Here is a 19709-nt window from a genome sequence, read left to right on the forward strand (position 1 = left end):
AGTTTGACACCCAGACTGTAGACTATTCCCATGACACAGGAAGGCAACAGGGCAATAGCTTGAAGTGTTAAGAGGGTCAAGGGAAGGCTTTTTTAGGGTAGAAGAGAGGGAGCTAGCCTAGTAGAGAAGGAGAGATCAGGAATTAATAGAACAAACTCTCTTGCTTGTCTTTAATTCATCTCTTTTTATTTTCCACGACCCCAACATATTCACGAAGTCCTGTTTTTTCCTTTGCAACCTCACATCCATTCCCTTTTTTTCCATTCCCACTTCCCAAACCCATAAATGAGGTCCTTATAACATTCTAGATTCAATTTAACATGACTTTCAAATTACCCACCTCAAATCATTTTTCCCATGTCACCTTGCTCCCCTCAAGAACTATGTATGTTATGCTTTGCCAGATTTTTCTTCTGCTACTCTTCACTACAGACTCTCTGCTCTGGCCAACTGATTGATGCATTCAGTGACACACACACACACAGCCTTTTACCCAACCTTTTGGTTCCATCTGCTTGAAATACTGACCAAGCACTAATTTCCATCTAACTAGATCTTCACCATCCTTCAAGACAGAGCTCAAATCCTGAAATTCCAAAAATATTTATTAAGCACCTACAATGTACAGGGCAAAAGCACTGTACACAGAAGCACAAAAACAGCCCTTGCCCTGAAGGGCCTTACAAATTCCTTTGGGCCAAAAAGAAAAGAGTGACAAAGTATTAGGAAAGGCTTCACAAAGGTGCTGGTACCTGAACTGAGTTTTCTTCAAAGAAAGATAACTCTTCTAAGAGACAGATATGAGAAGTGAATGCATTACAGGCCCAGGCTGTGCACTTTAATGCACAAAACTGATGATGAAATGTTAAGTTTGGAAAACAACTAGTAGTCTAGTTTTGCTGGAACATATAAATGATTGAAGGGGAATAATACGAAATAAGACTAGCAAGGTAGGTTGCGGTCAAATTGTGAGGTGATTTAATGGCCAAGCTAAAATTTGCTATTATCCTAGAGAAAATGGGGAGCAGGGCAGCTAGGTGGCAAAGTGAGTAGAGCACCAGCCCTGGAGTCAGGAGGACCTGAGTTCAAATCCTGCCTCAGAAACTTGACACACTAGCTATGTGACCTTGGGCAAGTCACTTAATCCCAACTGCCCTGCCTTCCCCCCTCAAAAAAAAAGAGAGAGAAAATGGAGAGCAACTAAAGGAAGTATTCTTCTCCTTTTTTGTTTTAGGGACTCCTGTTCGCAGTCTGATAAGGCCATTGGACTCCTCCTCAGAATGAGATCTTTAAATGAATAAAAATAAAATATATAAGATTACAAAAGAAACCAAACATTGAAAGAGCATTATCAAAAAAATTTTTTTAAAAGCAACCAAGTTCACCTGTGCCATCATTGTTGTTTGAACTATTCCTTAATGCTTTTGCTCTTTAACATTTACTATGTTTACATCCTGTCTTCCCAACCAGACTAACCATTTGATGTCTGTACCCACAACCTAGAGCAATACCAGCCTTAAAGTAAGCATTTGAAAAGTACCTGGGGACTTGCACCTGGTCCTCCAGCCACCACTCCCTAACACCTATCTACCCAAAACCTCCCACTGTTCAAGCCCCATACAATTTCAATGCAAGTAAACCTGTCCATATCTCTCAAACCCCAGTCTCACCTCAGAGTAGTCATTTACTTTTGCTGCAAATTATTTTTCTCCTAATCTTTCACATTAAATCTTCACCCATTCTAGCAAATGAGAAATAAAGCAGCATCAAATGAGAAATTGATCAGAAGTGGGAAATTCCTTCTGGAATTTGTCACCTTACGAAGCAAAAAATGAATAGTATCATTTGGCCGCAGGAGTTATAAAGAATAAAGCATTGTAGAGGTAACATTTTCAAATATGCCAACTACTTAACTTCCATTTGCTTATGCTACTACGTACCTTATTTTTAAGGCTTTAATTCAAAAAAAGTTTTTATAAGATGACAGTGAACCACATTCTGTGCCAAAGATTTTCCTAAGCACTGGCGAATACAAAGGTAAAAATTACAATCTGCCCTCAAGGAGCTTACAGTTTAATGTGGGAGAGACAACATGCAAACAACTATGGCCCAACCAGACACAGACAGAATAAACTGGAGATAAGGGACAGAGGAAAGCCACTACCATTAAGGCAGAGTCAGGAAAGGCTCCTGGTAGAAGATGGGGCTTTAGCTGAGACTTGAGGGAAGTCAGAAAAGCCAGTGGAGAGAAAGTTCCCACTACTGGGGGGCAGCCAGGGAAAACTCTCAGTCTGGAGACAGAGTGTCATGTGTAATGAACAGCAAGGAGACCAGTATCATTGGGCTGCAGAGTACGTGGGGGATTTAAGGAGAAAGAAGACTGAAAAGGTAGGAAGAGGAGGCCAGGTCATGGAGGGCTTTAAAAACCGAACAGCATTTTATATTTGATCCTAGAGGCAATAGGTAGCCACCAGAATTGATTAAATGGGAGAACTGACATGGTCAGAATCAAGATTTCCAAGTCAAACAGCACAAGGTCTCTCTCTGAATGTAAAGTATTTATTGTAGGTGTGTATGTAATCATGACATGACGCTTTCCCTATTTCCAAAGAAAGTTTAATTCTACTCTATCAGAACTTAAAAGAAAAACCTTACAGATCATTTCTTTTTCTTCAGCAACAGGGAATTCTTTCTTTGAACATTAGTATTTTAGTTTTTTTCCTACTACATTTCCTCCAATGCTTTCCATTTTCCTATCTGAGCCAGCATGATGAAATGGTGCTGAATTTGGAACCAGAGTATCTGAGTTTGAAGCCTAGCCCTTCCACTTACCTAACAACTTTGTAGCCTTGAACAAGCTACTTAACCTCTCTAGCAAGAAATTTCCTCATCTGTAAAAAGAGAAAGTAGGACTTAGGTGACCTCCAAGGTCCATTCCTGCTCTAAATCTATGAATCTATGATTCTAAATTTCTGTGACTTAGACAATTACACGACTAGATTGTAATTCCTGATCCAGACTGTAAATTCCTACATGGCAGTACCCATTTACGTTTCTCCTTATTTGCCATAGTTCTTTTTAACGCAGAAGGTGCTTAACTATTTCAATTTCACTGATACCTGTAGGACTGCCTATAGTTTAAAAAACTAAGACAGCCACAGACTACTGCAATAGCCTTAGACTCGTAGAAGCTTCAGGGAAGAGGATCCTGAATCACAAACTAACTCTCCAGTATTATATTCAGTATGTCATAACATAAGAGCACCCCTACAAAGAAATCCATGTATATATTCTCATTGCAAAATATCTTTTCTAGATCTCTGGTTCACACTTGTCTCCCAGACAATTTTGTCAAGGCACTTGCAAAAAATGAATTAGGAGGCAGTGAACAGAATAAAAAATCTCTTTCTCTAAAGAACTGCAATGTTGAAGCAAGGGTTCTTTTTTTCTTTTTTTTATGAGCAAACATCAATAAACATGAACAAAGCAAGACTTTTGAGATCACCACTGACAGCTTCTTCTACTACTCAGCAAGCTAAAATTAATTATTTATTCTGCAGCTTAATAGCATAGCAGAAAGTAAAAGGTTTTTCAATCTAAAACTAACTTAGCAGTAAGAAGTTGATCAGAATGATCCTTAATAAAAATCAATTAATCTGATTCTATTGTCTACAGAAAGAACATGAGGGGTAGGGTGGGAGATTAAAAAGAAAATATAGACTAGAAACGACAAAGAAGAGCTTGTGAGAGGAGGTCAATGCCACCACTTCCTTTGATTTCTCTAAAAAAAGGAAAAAAATTATTCAAATTTGTCACATGATTAATGACACTTGCTGGAAAAGGAAGCTGTGTCTCTCATGGGAATTCCCCCTCTTCATCTCTCCTCCCCTCCTCTTCCCAATTTGGGATCTACTCTACCATACAAATCAGTAGAAGATTCTGAGTACAGTGATGAATTACTAAAATCTTTTAGTGGATTAAATTGGGAGGAAACAGATATATAGAAATATTTGAATAAATGGATTTCCATATTAATGCCAATAAAATTCTTGCTCAAAAAACCTTATTATTCACAAACCAAAACTGTCATTTGGTAAAAAGTTAGTTTCCTAAGTAATACACATGCAAAGCCAATCATATGAGCCAATTATCATTCACCAACCAAAACAATTAACATACATTAGTGCTTAAGAGAATTCCTATACATGCAGCTTACAAGTTTTAACAAGAATTACCCAATGGACTTAAAGCTTATGCTCAATATACTAACACATACTCAGCTATATTATTTAAAATATAGGCACCCATTACCCAGGTCAATAATCCATACTGAAAATACTAGTTCAAGGATTAAAAAAAAAAACAAATCTAAAAAAATATCTTATATGCTTCAACACATTTTCCATCTCATGCCAATGGAGCCTCACAAGACTAACTGCAGGTTTTTGGGTTTTTTTTTTGGGGGGGGGGGGGTTGGAGCTATGTAGTTAAGTAAATTTTGGATGTCTTCCAATGCCCTCATATTTAAAAAAATTTTTTTAACCCACAAATTTTATTTAAGTTGCTGCCTGATAACCTACTTTAATTTCATAATTAAAGAAACAGAATTTATTTTCAAGAAAAATAAGATTGGTAACAAATTAGTGGAGGACAAGCATGGGGGGATAAATAAAATAACAGCAGAATACATTTTTAGATTATATTATAGAACTGAAAGATGGAGCTTAGATCCACTCAATACCGACAACATAATACAGCTGGGCTTATGTGAGCATAGCTTCCATAAGTTCTAACAGTTAACAGTAGAAGCAAGTAGTTTTGTCTATGCAAAACATGCTGTAATAAAAGAGGAACCCTCTAATTTCCTCCTATGTTGTAAATATGGGTTCTCAAAAAATGCTTAACTCTTGCCCTTTTATAGAAGCCAGTTAACTGTGAGGTAAGCACAATTTCATCATAACAAGTTAGTGACACAACACACCATTTAAAAGTCTTCTTAAAAACAATTTTACTATCATATGTGTATTTTCAGAACTCAGGTATTTTGATAGAAAACTTTTTAAAAAATTCATGTGATCAAAAATTGACCCCAATCAAAAATTAAAGATTATTCTTTGTAAATATTTCAAGACACTCTGTATCACTGATTTAATATTTGGGATGATTTTAATTACTAGATGATGTCATAATCTCTTAGAAAAAAATATCTTACAGCTTTTCAACCTTATTATGACTATACCACACTTATCACCTAGAAAGAAATAGTTTGGGTTTTGCAAATAGTATTCCACAATACTTCAATAGAAGAATTACAAAAAGGCTACCTGTAAAGTGAAATTCTACATATCAAGCTCTGTTTTTTTGATTTACATTGAAAATCTGAAGGTTTTTCCTAATTCCTGACTACTTCTCTTTACAGTATCAGAATCTCAAAATTCTCTAATTGAAATTTTAGTTATGTAAATACAAATTATGATAACAGACTTAGAGCTAGAAAGGAGTTCTTAAGTGGGAGTCCATGAACTTTTTTTTATTTTGATAACCACATTTCAACATAATTAGTTTCCTTTGTAATAATCCTATGTATATCACGTACTTGAAAACATTATTGTGAGAAGGTGCTCATCCATAGGATTCCCCAGACTGCCAAAGGGGTGCAGGACACCAAAAAAGTTAAAAAGCCCTGGTCAACGGTTGGGAGGGACCTTAGGAAATCCATCTAGTTCAACCCACTCATTTTTCAAATGAGGAAATTTAAACCCTAAGGACATTAAGTGATTTTCCTAAGGTCACAGTTATAGTAAGTAGGAAAGGCAAGATTTGAACCCAGATTCTTTGACTCCAAATCCAGTGCTCTTCATACTATACCATTCTGCCTCTAAAGGAGGTGTATTTTAGGCCTGACAAGAAGATGGGAGGTACATCACTTATAGTCTACTCTAATCAACTTAAATAACTCCATATGAACATATAAGTCTGGATTTTTACCTTTCGCTCTCACACACTTAAAACACTAAATATGTTAACACCTCAACATGTCCCTCCAGGAGTTGAAAGGAAATGAAGACATCAAGACAGAGTAAAAGTAACTCCCATCACCACGACTTGGTAATCCTGGGTTTGATTTCGTCCTCCACCCAGTGTAAGCTTGGGAGGTTCCCTGTCCCACAGGCAGTACAATGACCTCAGCCACCTCACTGGGGTGAGGAGCTTGAACAAGTTCTGTCCAGACGGTGCAGTCACAGTCATTACAACCTCACAGACTCCCTCAATCTTCCCTTTCCACTCAAAGAAAGATGTAATCCCAGTGATTACTGGTAGACACTTCACAATTCTGATGTCTTCAGTGATCTCATTGGGGCAGGTAACAAAAGCAGCAGAAAACAACAGGAGGACATAAAATTCAGAGAGGGCATTCAGGGACCCAGGCCACTCCACAAATTAAGAGGCAAGAGGCCACTGCTGCCCAAGAGAAAGAGTTCCAATGAGACAGAGTACTGGAAAGAGTGCTGAATTGCAGTCCCTGCTCTATAGAAAATCACTCACTTTCCTCATCTGTAAAATGAAGGGTTTTAATTAGATGACCTTTACAACTTCTTCCAGCTCTAAAGCCATGATCCTATTTTTTACTGCTCTCAGAAAATTCTTTACTCTCCCACTCAAAAACAAACACGACACTAGCCTATTAGCACAATAAAGGATTCATAATGAATTTCACTTTAGTTTATAAGTTTACTATTATACTTTCTTAAAATTCAATAGGTTACCAAATCAATATCAATTTTGATATGTAACAAGAAGAGTATATACCATTGCAAACTTTTGTTTGTCAATTTTCTCATGAAAATCACTGTTAGTATGCAATCAATTTCTGCTAAAGAAAATTAATATTATTTTATTCTGTATTAGGAAGACATGAGTTAAAAAGACTTTGGCTTTGGTAACATACCATCAATGGTACTGACAAATAAATCTGTCTCCTTAATTAACAGGGGGCATACTGTTTAAACCACTAAGAAAGTTATCTTCTCCAAAAGAAATTCACTATTTTTTCTGGTCAATCAGTACCCCTGTTATAAGTAGCTTGAGATCAACAACAGTGTGTTCCCTATACTATGTGAAGCCACACATTCCTTTGTATATTGTCATATACCTTGAGTATCCTAAAAACTACTTCATTCAACGTAATGAGTACCTGATGACAACAAGGCAATGAGAGATACAGAGTGCTACTAAGGTTTATTTTTTCTTTCTGCTTAAAGCGTATCAACCAACACTGCAAAAATAAAAATTCCAATAAGTTTGGTTTTTTTCCTTTACCAAAGCCTCAAAAGTGCCCCTAAATTACAGTTTAACTTGTTCCTATTTTTACCTCTACTTCTCCCATCAGTGGTATTTTATGTACTTTACTGTAATATATTTGCATATTCTTCAACATCCCTTCTGTCTCTTTTTCTTCATGTAGTAAGGTTCTTTCCTTCTTGATACATCTTAGACTTTTACTTTTAACTCATGAATGTCTAATAACAAGTCTAAAATTTCACTAAAGTTATAAAGGAGGGTTTCTTCAAAGTCAGATCACAACACAAATGACACATGAAAGAGTCATTTTCCACTCTGAGAAGCGTTAGCATACTCCCTAGATTAAATCAGCTTAGAGAAGCATGAGAAAATATGATTTAAGTGTTCTCATGATTAGGAGAATATTTCAGTAATTGTTTTTTTAAAAAGATTCTCACCAAAAGGATGACATAAAATCCTAAAACAGAGCCAAGATTATTCAGAAAAATGGTAAAAAATAAATGTTAATAAAATCTAATTATAATTAAAGCTTTAAAAAATTTAAATATACTTCAGATCCAAAGAAAAAACATGTTTATTTCTAGACTCGATACAAATTTTAACTATCATGCTGTCATATGAAATGTCAGTTATTTGATTGGGCATAGGAGACTACCATTTATGAAAACATAAGAATTACCACATTAGGCCAGATCCATGATCTACCCAACTCTACAATCTGTCTGACAATCACCAAAAGATGTGTCAGCACCCTTAACGTAGACCTCAAAGATTAATCGAGATTCTGAAAGACTAGGTGAATTCCAAAATTCATTTGTGAGTCAGTCACTCAAGAATAAAACTTTTTTATTTGTATGTCTAGTGGAATAGCCACCTCTTTGGATGGTCCGTACATAAAGAAGAGAGTGGCTCTGCAGTCCAAAAATCTGGGTTAGTGTATTAGCACCCCCAGGCCTCCACTTCCTCATCTGTACAATGAGTTGATTGAAGTAGATGGCCTCATAGATCTTAAAACAGGGGGCCAGCCTGCAATAACAGAGAACCTAGTCTTGGGTCAAATCTACCTCAGAAACTTACTAGCTATGTGAAGTGCCCCTAAATTAGAGGGGCAGTCACATAACCCTTGTGGACCCAAGTTTACTTTTCTGTAAAAGAACGATCATTCCTATAGTAACCACCTAATAGAGCTACTGCGAAGCTCAAATGAAATAACATATGTAAACAGCTTTGCAAACAGTGAAATATAAATTTAAGTTATTGCCTGCTGGGTAATGTACTATTTCCTTTTTATTTGCCCCTACCTACCTTTGAGGAATCTCCCTCTGCTTTCCCAAAGTTCCTAATATGGCACTATACCTTCTGATAAATCTAGACCAGGGGTTCTTACCCTTTTTTGCATTATGGACCCCTTTGGCAGTCTGGTGACAGACCTCTTCCCAGAATAATGTAATAAAATGAAATTCAAAGAATTACAAAAGAAACTAACTATAATGAAATACAGTTATCAAAACAGTTTCTGAAAACAAGTTCATAGACCCCAAATTAAGAACCTTAGATCTAGTTCTCCAGATCCATCATGTCTAAGATCAGAAATGCACATGCCACAGAATTCCATAGACCATTACTCCATGGCTTTGAATAAATGTAGGGCAATGCTTTCAGATATCTTCCCCATGGTTTCTTTTTTGATGGAGCTGAGTATTTTATTTAACTCTATCAATTCTTCTACAAAAGGTCTCTGATACAAGCTGTGAACCAGAAATCAACCAGCTGCCAAAGGAGTGAAGGACTCAAATTAGGATACTAATAGTGTCCAGCGATAACTGCTACAGTTCAACATTCCACACACTAAAACAAGGTGTCACCTTTTGGTGGTACTTAATGATTCATTTATTCAACAATTTTTTTATGCACAGCACTGCTACAACGAAGGTGATACCAAGTTTAAATAAGCATTTGTGGAGTTTATACACAAACCATAATACAGACTAATAATAAACAGTACGGATATGAGCAAGTTGCCCAACAAGTATTATGTGAGGAAGGAGGGGGGCCATTCCAAGTATTAAGAACAGCACAAGAAAAGGCACAGAAACCATGAAGAAAACAGTGTAAGTTCAGATGTAGAGTTCTAATATACTTTAAGTACAAACAGTGTTCCACTACTTTGGCTGTTAGCACATGAAGGGAAGCATTCTAAAGAAGGCTGTAAAAGTAAGATGACATGATACTGTGAAGGGCCCTGCATGAACCCAACACAGTTTGAAATATCCTTGATAATTAACAGGGAGTCAAGTAAGACTGGGAACTGACATGGCCAGATCTGGACCGAAGAAATATTAGTCCAGAAGCTGTGCAAAAGAGGGAGTGGAGAAGAAGGAAAACAGAAGCGGTAAGACTTGTTTGGGCTACAACTGGCCAGAGCAGTGGTCATAAATGCCTAGACTTGAGCAGTAGAAAGGAAACAGAGAAAGGAGAGATGTGTGCCATGACATGATGTAGAAGTGGAGCTTGGTAAATTACTAGATATGAGGGGTAGAAATGGGAAAGAAGCAAAGAGAACACTGGATCATTCAGACCAATTCAGCCGAAATGGACTCCAACATCCTTTTTTATCTGGATCACAGACTTTCCAACATACTTTAACTTCATTTTCTAGTAACCACTGTACCAGCAACATGATTTCAGACACCTATCTCTCAGACAGTAAAGAGTAAACTAGTTGCATTGTTTATAAAGTCATTTCCACTCTGATAATTCAAGCAGACTGTGCAGCCACATTTTCCTTACAATGATGATAGTCTATGAATTCACAGCACATAAAGTTTTAGAAAACTGCTCTAAAAACTAATCTACCCCACAAACACATGGGGCATTTGCTAGGAAGTCTAAATGAAGTGCACTGGAATCAGATTCTAGGGGTGGACAGGGACCTTAGAGAGGTCATCTAGTCCAAGCCCTGTTCTAATTTCCAAATCCTTCACAAGTAGTCTTACTTCTGTTTTAAGACCTGAAATGGAAAGCTCGTGACAACACTAATCCATATCATTTCCTAACAGCTCTGTTAGGAAGTTCTTCATATTTTGCCTTCCAATAACACCCATCCATTGGTTCTAATTCTCTTCTCAGGAGCCAAGCAGCCTAAATCTATTCTTTTCTTTCAAGAGACAGCCCTTCAAATATTTGAAGGCAATAATGAATTCCCTAAATTCTCTTCTCCAGGCTAAATATCCCTGGTATGTTCAACATTACCCAATTTGTAAAAAAGGTCAAACCTGCATTCAAGTTACCATGTAAAAAAACTTCACCTCTGGACATAGAACATTCTTTTCAAAAGATTATTATATAGCTGCAAATCATCATCATTATTATCCTATCCAAAGATATTTGTTCATATAGCGTATTGTTTCCCAGCACCAGAAAGCACCATGGGTACACAGCAAGGTCACAAGAGACTCAAAAAAAGTCATTCTCCAATCTTTAGGACAAACACATGAGAGGACATTAATAAGAATCTCCTCCAGCAGCAGAAATGACAAGAACAGCAGTGGTGATACCTTCCACCAATACCACATTCACTTTCTACCTAATTTGGAGGGCAGGGTAGATTATGGCGCCTGGAGCAACCAAAGCCTAAAAGGTAAAAGACTATGTTCTGATAATCACTGTTATATATACTTGTCATTATTTCGAAAATATTTTCCGATCTTTTTTTAGGGCTTAGGGTAAAAAAATATGATTCACTGGTGTTAAACTGATAAAATGAAAAAACGTTTTAAGAATCACTAATAGGATTCTTAGTTTTCTGGTTTACCAGGGAGAGTAAGTATAGAACATGAGGCAACTTATGTTAATGGAAGAGACTACTGGTAGAGTTTAAACTGCTTCCAAGTTTTGCAATAGAAAAACAAAACACAACTACACTAACAAAGAAAAAAAAAACTAGACAGGTTAAAACATGTGTTACCATACCATGTACCTGTCCTATTTCCCAACATAGAAAACCAAATGGAACCTCCCTGTTTTGAAGTATCTATCTACAGACCTTGGAAGTAGGTTTTTAGAAGACTCAAATAAGGTATTTTATGTTTTGACTTGTAAGATCCTTCCAATTTTCACCTGAATTTTCAAAGCTTAACTTTGGAACTTCAGTTCAGTATGTGCTTTTCATTTTGGTAAACTACAAAATTATTTTTCAGTCTGCAAAATGAACTTTTTTAAAAAAATCTATGTTATCAGTGAATAAGAACAAGGGCCAATAATTTTTTCCACAGTTATAGTACGACTAATAGCACGATGCTTAGCAGATAGTAGGGGCTTACTAAATGTTGAAGTGAGTATGAAAATAGAGAAAGATTCTAAATATTTACAAAAGCAACCACTCATTCTCTTTACTTTTAAAGAGAAATAAAGTGGAGGAAGTGCAAGCATTGGCAAAATAACTACATACAGGAGCTAATTCCAAAAATTTTCTCTTTATTTCTTTGTGCTGAAATAACCCAAACCTTTCAAAAACCCTCATCAGCCACGACTACCCAGTATTTAGGGAACTTCTTACCACTTGATTAATATAAAGTGCCCATTACAATTTGTCCATCATTTCCACACCCTAAACATTTACAGCTGAGTTGTGAAAAAAGCATTTCCATCTCAGCTCAGTTCAAGAAAATTAGCTGACAAGCAACGATAAAAATTCTCCAGACATTCTCTAAGTTTCATGATTTCATATTACATGACTTTTACATTATTAGATAGCTATCCCAAAAGTCTTAGTACATTTCTAACTTTTGGGACACCCTGCAAGTGTGTATGTATATGTGTAGGAATAGCTATACTTGTGTAGATGTTTGTGTATATTTACACACACGTACATCTGAATGAAAATGTGCGTGTGTGTGTGTGTGTGTGTGTGTGTGTGTGTGTGTGTAGTTTTCCGCCTTGGAGACACTTTTTAATCATCCTAACCATCTATCTCAGTTGGAAGGAAAGGAAAAGTGAGCTCAGAAAATAGGGAACCGAACAGAAAGAAGAGGCTCTAAGTTACAGATAAATTCGGGAGTTTTATGAACTTTTTTTATTTTTGATGGATAAGGGAGGAGAGCGGTCATTTAAGGCATCTCTCCAGCAGTTAAAAATAATTCACGACTAATAATTCTACCCGATCGCCCTAATCACCCTCCCGCACGAGATGCCAAAGCTCAAGAGCGGAAGTGAAACTGTTGGGGGGAGGGGGGCCCGGTCCGCAAAGCCGGGAGGGAGCCCGAGGCAAAGCCTGGGGGTCAGGGGGTGCGTTCACTTTCTTCCTCTCCAGAGCGCTCCCCCAAAGGGCCCTTCTCCCCAGCGAGGTGACTCATGACAAATAAATAAAATAGAATACGAGGCACACCCTCCGGGGCGAGCTGACATAATCCACCACCCCCCGCGCTCACCCCACCCTCTCCCCGACAGTCATACACACACATACACACACACACACACCAGGACACACATGTACCTACAAGCACACAGTCACATACACAAACATGCGTGCACATACACACGATCTCACCCATAGTCACACACATACACAGAAATCGCATACAATCACACACCCATACACTGGTAGTCACACGTATACATACAATCATACACTCGCAATCACTCACACATATACATACAATATACATACACACATACATACAATCACACTCGCACACATATATAGAATCACACATACAACCGCACACATATATACAGACACACATGCAATACAATCACACAACCACACATATATATATCACACAGACACATACAATCACTCACATACAATCACACACACACAAGTTCGTACACAGACGCTCACCCCCACGCCCGCGCTGCCTCGGTTTCCCTGCTCGCGCCCCCGGCCCCCCGGAGCCGGCTGCAGGCAGCCGGGCACGGGCTCCCTCGGGCCGAGGCGCGCGGGGCGGCAGCGGCAGGGGCGCGGGTGGCGGTGGCCACGGCGGCCGCAGCAGCCGGAGCCGGAGCTCGGGCGCTCCGGGGTGTCAGCGGGGCAGCCCGGCGGGCGGCCGGGCGCAGGGCTAGGCGGCGGCGGGTCCCCTCCGGGCGCTCGCCCATTTTCTCTCTCTCCCCCTTCTCTTCCCACCCCAGCCCATTTCCTGTGGCGGAGCCCGGGATGGGGGCGGCGGGCAGGCTGCAGCTCCTGTTCCCGGGGCCGGGGCGGGGGCCGGGACCCGGCCCGGCCGGGGCCGCCCTTCCCCTCCCCTCCCCTCCCCCCGCCTCACCTGTATGTAGTTGTTCTCACAGTAGTCCGCCACCCGGGTCAGGTTCTGGTAACTCTCGATCAGCGCCCTCTTGCCGGACGGGATCTCTTCCTCTAGGAGCATCTGCAGCTCTGCCATTTTCCACCCCTCCGCATCGCTTCCCCTCCCGTTCTAGAGACAGTGAGCGGCGGCGAGGCAGCAGCGACGCGACGGAGTCCGAGAGTCCAAGCCTGCGAGCCCGGATACAAGCCGCCTACCCGCCCTCCCGCCTGGTATTGTGGGACATCACCTCCTCCTCTTCCTCCTCCTCACCCCCACCCGCTGCCGCCTCGCTCTCGCGACGCGCGAGCTTTCAGCTTCCCCTTTCCCCCTCCCCCCAACCCCTGCAGCTTCTGGACTGGGAGACTGGGTTTTTCCTCTTTTGCATTGCCCTCTGGGAGTTGTAGTCTTCTCTCCCCACCACCCCACCCCGGGGGACTTTCCCGCGGATGACAACGGCGCACGCGCGCAAGCTACCGGCGGGAGAGAGAGAAGGGAAGAGTGGAGCTGAGGGAGGAAGGAGCGTGGTGGAGTAATGTGCCCAGCCCGCCGAGGGGCCTGCCTGCCAGCAGGTGGCACCTGAGAGGGAGAGAGCGTGCCAGGTGTTTGTCAGCCACTGGAAGAACCCAAGAAGAGAGACGCGGATGGGTGTGCCTTGACCTTAACCTTGCCCTTCCTCCAGCTTCGGCGAAAGGCGGCCACCCTCCCTCTCCCCGGCGCCTCCTTCCCTCCCCTTGGGAGCGCGTTGCCTCCTGACGCCCCTCAGTGCCTGGCGTGTAGTAGGCGCTTAATAAGTGCACATTCTCTCCCTTCCTTTCGCTGTCTCCTCCGCAGGGATGGGTCTTGGGGCGCTCACAACGTGTTTGCCTAACCAAATGGAATGGCATCAAACTAATCTAGAAACTAGTTAGAACTCGTTTTTAATTCCTTCCCACATAATGACGAGGATTGTCGAGTCAACAAGCAGTTGTTAAGCGCCCACAATGTGCCAGGACATTGTCACTTGAATCAGGGAATTCGCTCATTGGCAAGCACTTATTGATCCGGGGGATGGGGCGGGGGGTTGGGCGCGGCGGGGCTATACTCTGTAAGATATTAAAGCTTTCTGGGGAAACCTTTTCTGTACTCCCTTGTCGCAAGCAGTTACACCGCGCTCCCTGCATTTGAGAGAAAACTTGTATTTTTAACTGGTATTCATAATAACTAGCATGTATACAGCGCTTTAAAGTTGGCAAAGCGCTTTACAAATACCAAATTTTTTTATCCTTACGATAGCCCTGGGAGGCGTCCTTCCTATCTGGTATGGAAACTGACGACAGAGAGGTTAAGTGACTTGCCCAAACTGTGTGACCCTGGACCAGTCAGTCAACTTCTGCTGGCCTCAGTTTCCTCATCTGTAAAATAGAGATGATAATGACATCTACCTCCCAGGGTTGTTATGAGGGTCGAATGAGATCATATTTGTCAAGGCTGTATAAACGCTAGCTAGCAGCAGTGAGTGTTTGAGGTCACGTTTGAATTTAGGTCTTCTTTGACTCCAGGCCCAGCCATCTCCCCATGGTGCCACCTACCTGCCTCTACCTGAACTTCAATAAAAGGGGCATTTTCACAAACATAGCAGAGGAGAAAAAGACTGTACATGAAACTAACTACAGATCTCTATTGCGAATGGCTTGCTTTTCTTTTTAACTATATAATAAACTTAACCTTAGCTTTTCAAAGCTGTCGTATTTGTGCTTTCTAACCTTCCTTACAAAGTAAATCTCAGAACTTCCCTCCACTGATTATTAGGCCGATAAATCAGTAAATGGATTACTTTCAAATTCATATTTAATCATACTGTACGCTTAATTTTAAAATAATTTAATAAGTTATTAAAAATTGAGTATGTCCTATACATCTTAGCCTCTTTAGGAATTAAGACTGGATCTGTGATTTCACTAGTATAGCTATCTCTCTGGTGAGGAAACTCCTTCCATCAATGCCAGTTAACATCTTTTCTTCAAATTACAGTCTTTTGAGAGTTGCCTAGGTAGAATTGCATAGCAAAAAAAAAAAATGTATTTAAATACAATGGTGCATTTCAACAACATAACTTTTTTTACAATAGCGATTAAGAAAAATTTTCCATTCCTGTACACGGTTTTGCCATTTTCATTTGTATCTTCTTTAATCTTCATAGCAGCCCTCTAAAGTAAGCATAACAGGTTTTATAATCCCTATTTTAAAGATGAAGAAACTGAAGCTCAGAGAAACGAATCAGTCAATTAGAAGCTAAGTAATTTATCCAAGTTAACATATTAAGAGGCAGAAACAAAAATGGAACCCAGTTTTCAGATTCTTAATCCACTCCTTCCACTACACAATGCTACATGTACTTGCAATATGTAAAAATATGATCCACTAGGGTATGCAGTCTGTAATTATGGTGACATAATTTTCCAAACTCCAAATCAGCAAGTATCAGCCAACAAAATTAATTTTTTAAATCTGACTTATAGGACAACAGAACAAGATTTCAAATCAGAACTAAAATATTGCGGTGGATAATCATCAGGCCTTTACTGACTCTACCATCTTTAAGAGACTCACTTTGAATGAAGTTTGTATTAATAGATTAGTCCCTCTTAGGGGAAAAGGGGGAGGGGAGTTTAAAGCCTGAAGCTATGGAGCATAGTTTTTCTATATTCCAAATTTAAAAGCTTATATACTGTAAAACTTATAATTGTAGAACCATATTGAAACAATTGGAGCTAACTATGCCAGAATCTTTAAGACATGTAGCAATAATAACTAGCCTTGTTATGGCACTTTATGTGTGAAGAGCACTTCACACATTTTTATCACATTTTATCCTCATGATAAGCCCAAGAGGTAGATACTCTTATTAGCTCCCTTTTATAGATAAGGAAACAGAGGCAGATTGAAATTATGTGACTTGCCCAGGGTCACTCAACTAGTAAGCACTGGAGGCTCTATAACAGCATATCCATGTTATTACTAAATCATGGCATCATAGAATCATAGCAACTGGAAGAGATGTCAGCAATTCTCTGAGTCTAGCCTTTTAGTCATTTCAAGAGTCCCTTCCCTGGCATTCCTAATAGAAGATCATATTCAACCATCTCTTGAAGACTTTTTGACAGATCACCAGTCCTCTGTTTAAACATTTGTGGGGCATGTGGCATACAGAAAGCGCTATATAAATGTTAGCTATCATTAGTTATTATTTATAGTACTAGGGAACTCACTACTTCACAAGGAGCCCTATTCCATTTCTAATTGCTAGAAACTTCTTACTCCTATTGTGCTAAAATCTGCTTCTCTTCTAATTTCAACCATTTGGCCTAGTTCACCCTTATAACTGATGCAGATTTAGTCTTCCATTTAATAGCCCTGTAATGTATTCTGCATACATATATTCTTATATATGTATATGTATGTATTCTCTTTAGCAAGCTAAAAATTCACAGTTCCTTCCACTATTCCTTATCTGGCATGGTTTTAAGATCCTAGTCATGTTCCTTCAGGCATAATTGAATCTAGTTCTCCAAATGTGATCTTACTACTGAAGAACACGGCAGGACTGTCACCCTTCTTTTTTTCTGAACATACCCTTAGGTACTTCAAAGGCTCTGTTATATCATCTCTATGGATATTCTCTCCATGGATACAGATCCCAGGTCATCTGCATCTTCTTGTGCAATGTGATTATTGTTCAGGCTGTTGCTTGTCCTTCATTCTCAAAGAGGAACATGACGTTAGGAAAATGATGCCGTGAGTTGCAAGTGAATTGTGGGAAGGCTGTGCAAAGTCACCAGCATCCCTTTCTCCTCTAGAGCCATCTGGGTCCCATGGCAAGATATACATCAGGACGACTGGAGATGGCCCCCAACTATTGTTCATGTCTTTCAATGAATATATGAAGAATCTACCGAAAGTACTGAATGCCTCTGCTAGGAATTTTCTGTCTCTTGTGCCTACCTGTAGAACACATGAGCTGTTTTAACAAGCCTAACTTTCTAACAGATGTCAGAACTTTCTAACTGAGATCTGCCTTAAAATTAAATGGGTCTCTTTGTGAAGAAGTGTGTTGTTTCTTAGCATTGTCATCTTTTGCTCTTGCGATATGACTGGCTCACTGCCTTTTCCAGTCATACATATGCTTCATGATGTCCTTTTTTAAAAAATTTACTTTGACGTCTTTTGTTTTTATATTGCCATCATTTCTCAAATGTCCCTCTTCCCAGCACCACTGAAAAATGTTTTCTTGTTAGTAGTTTTCTAGTTGGTAGTTTCCGACTCTTCATGACTCAATTTGGAGTTTTCTTGGCAAAGATACTGTAGTACTTTGCCATTTCCTTTTCAAGCTCATTCTACAGATGAGGAAACAGAGGCAAACAGGGTTAAGTGACTTGCCCAGGATCACACAGCTAGGAAGTGTCTGAGGTTGGATTTGAACTCAAGAAGATGAGTCTTCCTGATTCCAGGCCCAGCACTCTATGCACTATGGCACCACCTAGCTGCACCATCCCTTATGACAAAGATTAGAAAGAAGGGGAGAAGCATTTCAGCAAAACTACAAAGAAGGGAGGGAGGCATAATATCTTGGCATAACATCTGTTCATTGCCGAGCACAGATGATATACTGATGCAGCATTCTGCTTCTGGGTGAAGAGGGAAGGAGGGGGTAGCAGGGGGTGCTGTCCTTTATAATTATGTTGTCATCATGTGCAGTGCTTTCCTGGTTCTGCTGTCCTCACTCTGCCTCAGTAAGTCTCCCAGCAGTTTTCATGTTCATCATTTCTTATGGTATCTGTACTATTCCATAACATTCATGTTTCACAATTTGGTTATCCATTCCCCAATCAATGAGCATCTTCTATGTTTCCACTTATTTACTGCTACAAAGAGCAATGCTAGAAGTATTTTGGTGTATATTGGACCTCATGTTTATTGATTGATTAATTTGATCTCATTGGGGAATATAGCTACCAGTGTGATCTCTAGGGCAAAAGTTATGGAAACTTTGCTCTCTCTCTCTCTCTCTCTCTCTCTCTCTCTCTCTCTCTCTCTCGTCCAATCCCAAATTGCTTTCCAAAATGGTTGGACCAATTACAACTCTACCAACAGTGCATTAGTATTCTTGTCTTTCCACAAACCCTCCATATTGGCTATTCCCAACACCACCCCCCTCCTTTTATCACTGTGCTGGGTGTAAAGAGAAATCTCAGATTTTAAAAAATTTACATTTCTTATTATTACTGATTTGGAACACTTTCATATTGTTAATGGTTTGCCGTTCTTTTGAGAACTGTTTATTCATATCATTTAAGCACTTAATCTCTTACGTTTCTTGCATATAACTGTCATTGGTTGTACGCATCAGGCTTCTTACATTATCCATAGTTTCTCCACTTGCCTTTGAGTTACCTGCAATTTTGATTATTTTGCGATCCCGAGGCTTCATGATTTGCAGCCTTACAGCATTACCAGGAGAATACTGATGATAAAACGATGGATCTTTTTTGTGAGGAAGCAACTTGGACTCATTGAAAGCAGGCAGTTTCTAAAATGCGGTACAACCCATTTTCTTACCCTGTATCATTCATGGAATTTGTATCCCCAGCCACTAGTGCATTGCCTGGCGCATAGTAGGCGCTTATCCAAGGCAGAAGTTGTTCAGCCTAAGGAAGAGAAAATTTAAGGGATGGGAGAAGGGAAGGAATCCTTAAGTACCTGAAGGGCTTTTATGTGATTTTATGAGGGATTAGACCTGTTAGGCTTGGCCACAGAAAACTAGATGGGATGGGAGGTAGATTTAGGCTTGATGTAAGGGGAATATTGCTTAAAAAACCAACAAACAAACAAAAAGAGCTGTCCAAAAATCAGGTCCTTCCTCAATGGGTAGTGAATTTCCTAACCTGAGGAGTCTTCTTCACTCAGTGACTGTTTCGTGGGAATGTCCTGGGGATGGGGTGTAGCAGTCTTTTCTGTTACAGAGCTGAACTAAACAGCCCCAGAGATCTCTTCCAACTTTAACATTCTGTGACAGTACAATTACCCTTCTTCAAGCCTAATGGCAGAATTTTACATCAGCCTTTCCCCTTCTTCCTGAATCTTTAT

At 39.8% G+C, this 19709-nt stretch overlaps 1 protein-coding gene across 9 annotated transcripts in view; it reads right to left on the bottom strand.

Moving 5' to 3' along the window:
• The window catches only part of ABI1 (abl interactor 1), a 106094-nt gene extending 92167 nt beyond the window's left edge, over positions 1-13927 (bottom strand). For 4 of the 9 annotated variants that reach the window (XM_036761936.1, XM_036761934.1, XM_036761932.1 and 1 more), the window contains exon 1: positions 13566-13830. In XM_036761936.1, coding sequence (XP_036617831.1) covers positions 13566-13682 — 117 coding nt within the window. In that variant the 5' untranslated portion in view covers positions 13683-13830. Of the gene's footprint in view, positions 1-13565 lie in introns of all 9 variants that reach the window. The other 5 variants (XM_036761931.1, XM_036761927.1, XM_036761933.1 and 2 more) reach the window with 4 other exon arrangements.
• Between the last annotated feature and the right edge of the window lie 5782 nt (positions 13928-19709).

Source organism: Trichosurus vulpecula, chromosome 5 (assembly GCF_011100635.1).
Source record: "Trichosurus vulpecula isolate mTriVul1 chromosome 5, mTriVul1.pri, whole genome shotgun sequence".
In the NCBI taxonomy this organism is placed as follows: domain Eukaryota; kingdom Metazoa; phylum Chordata; class Mammalia; order Diprotodontia; family Phalangeridae; genus Trichosurus; species Trichosurus vulpecula.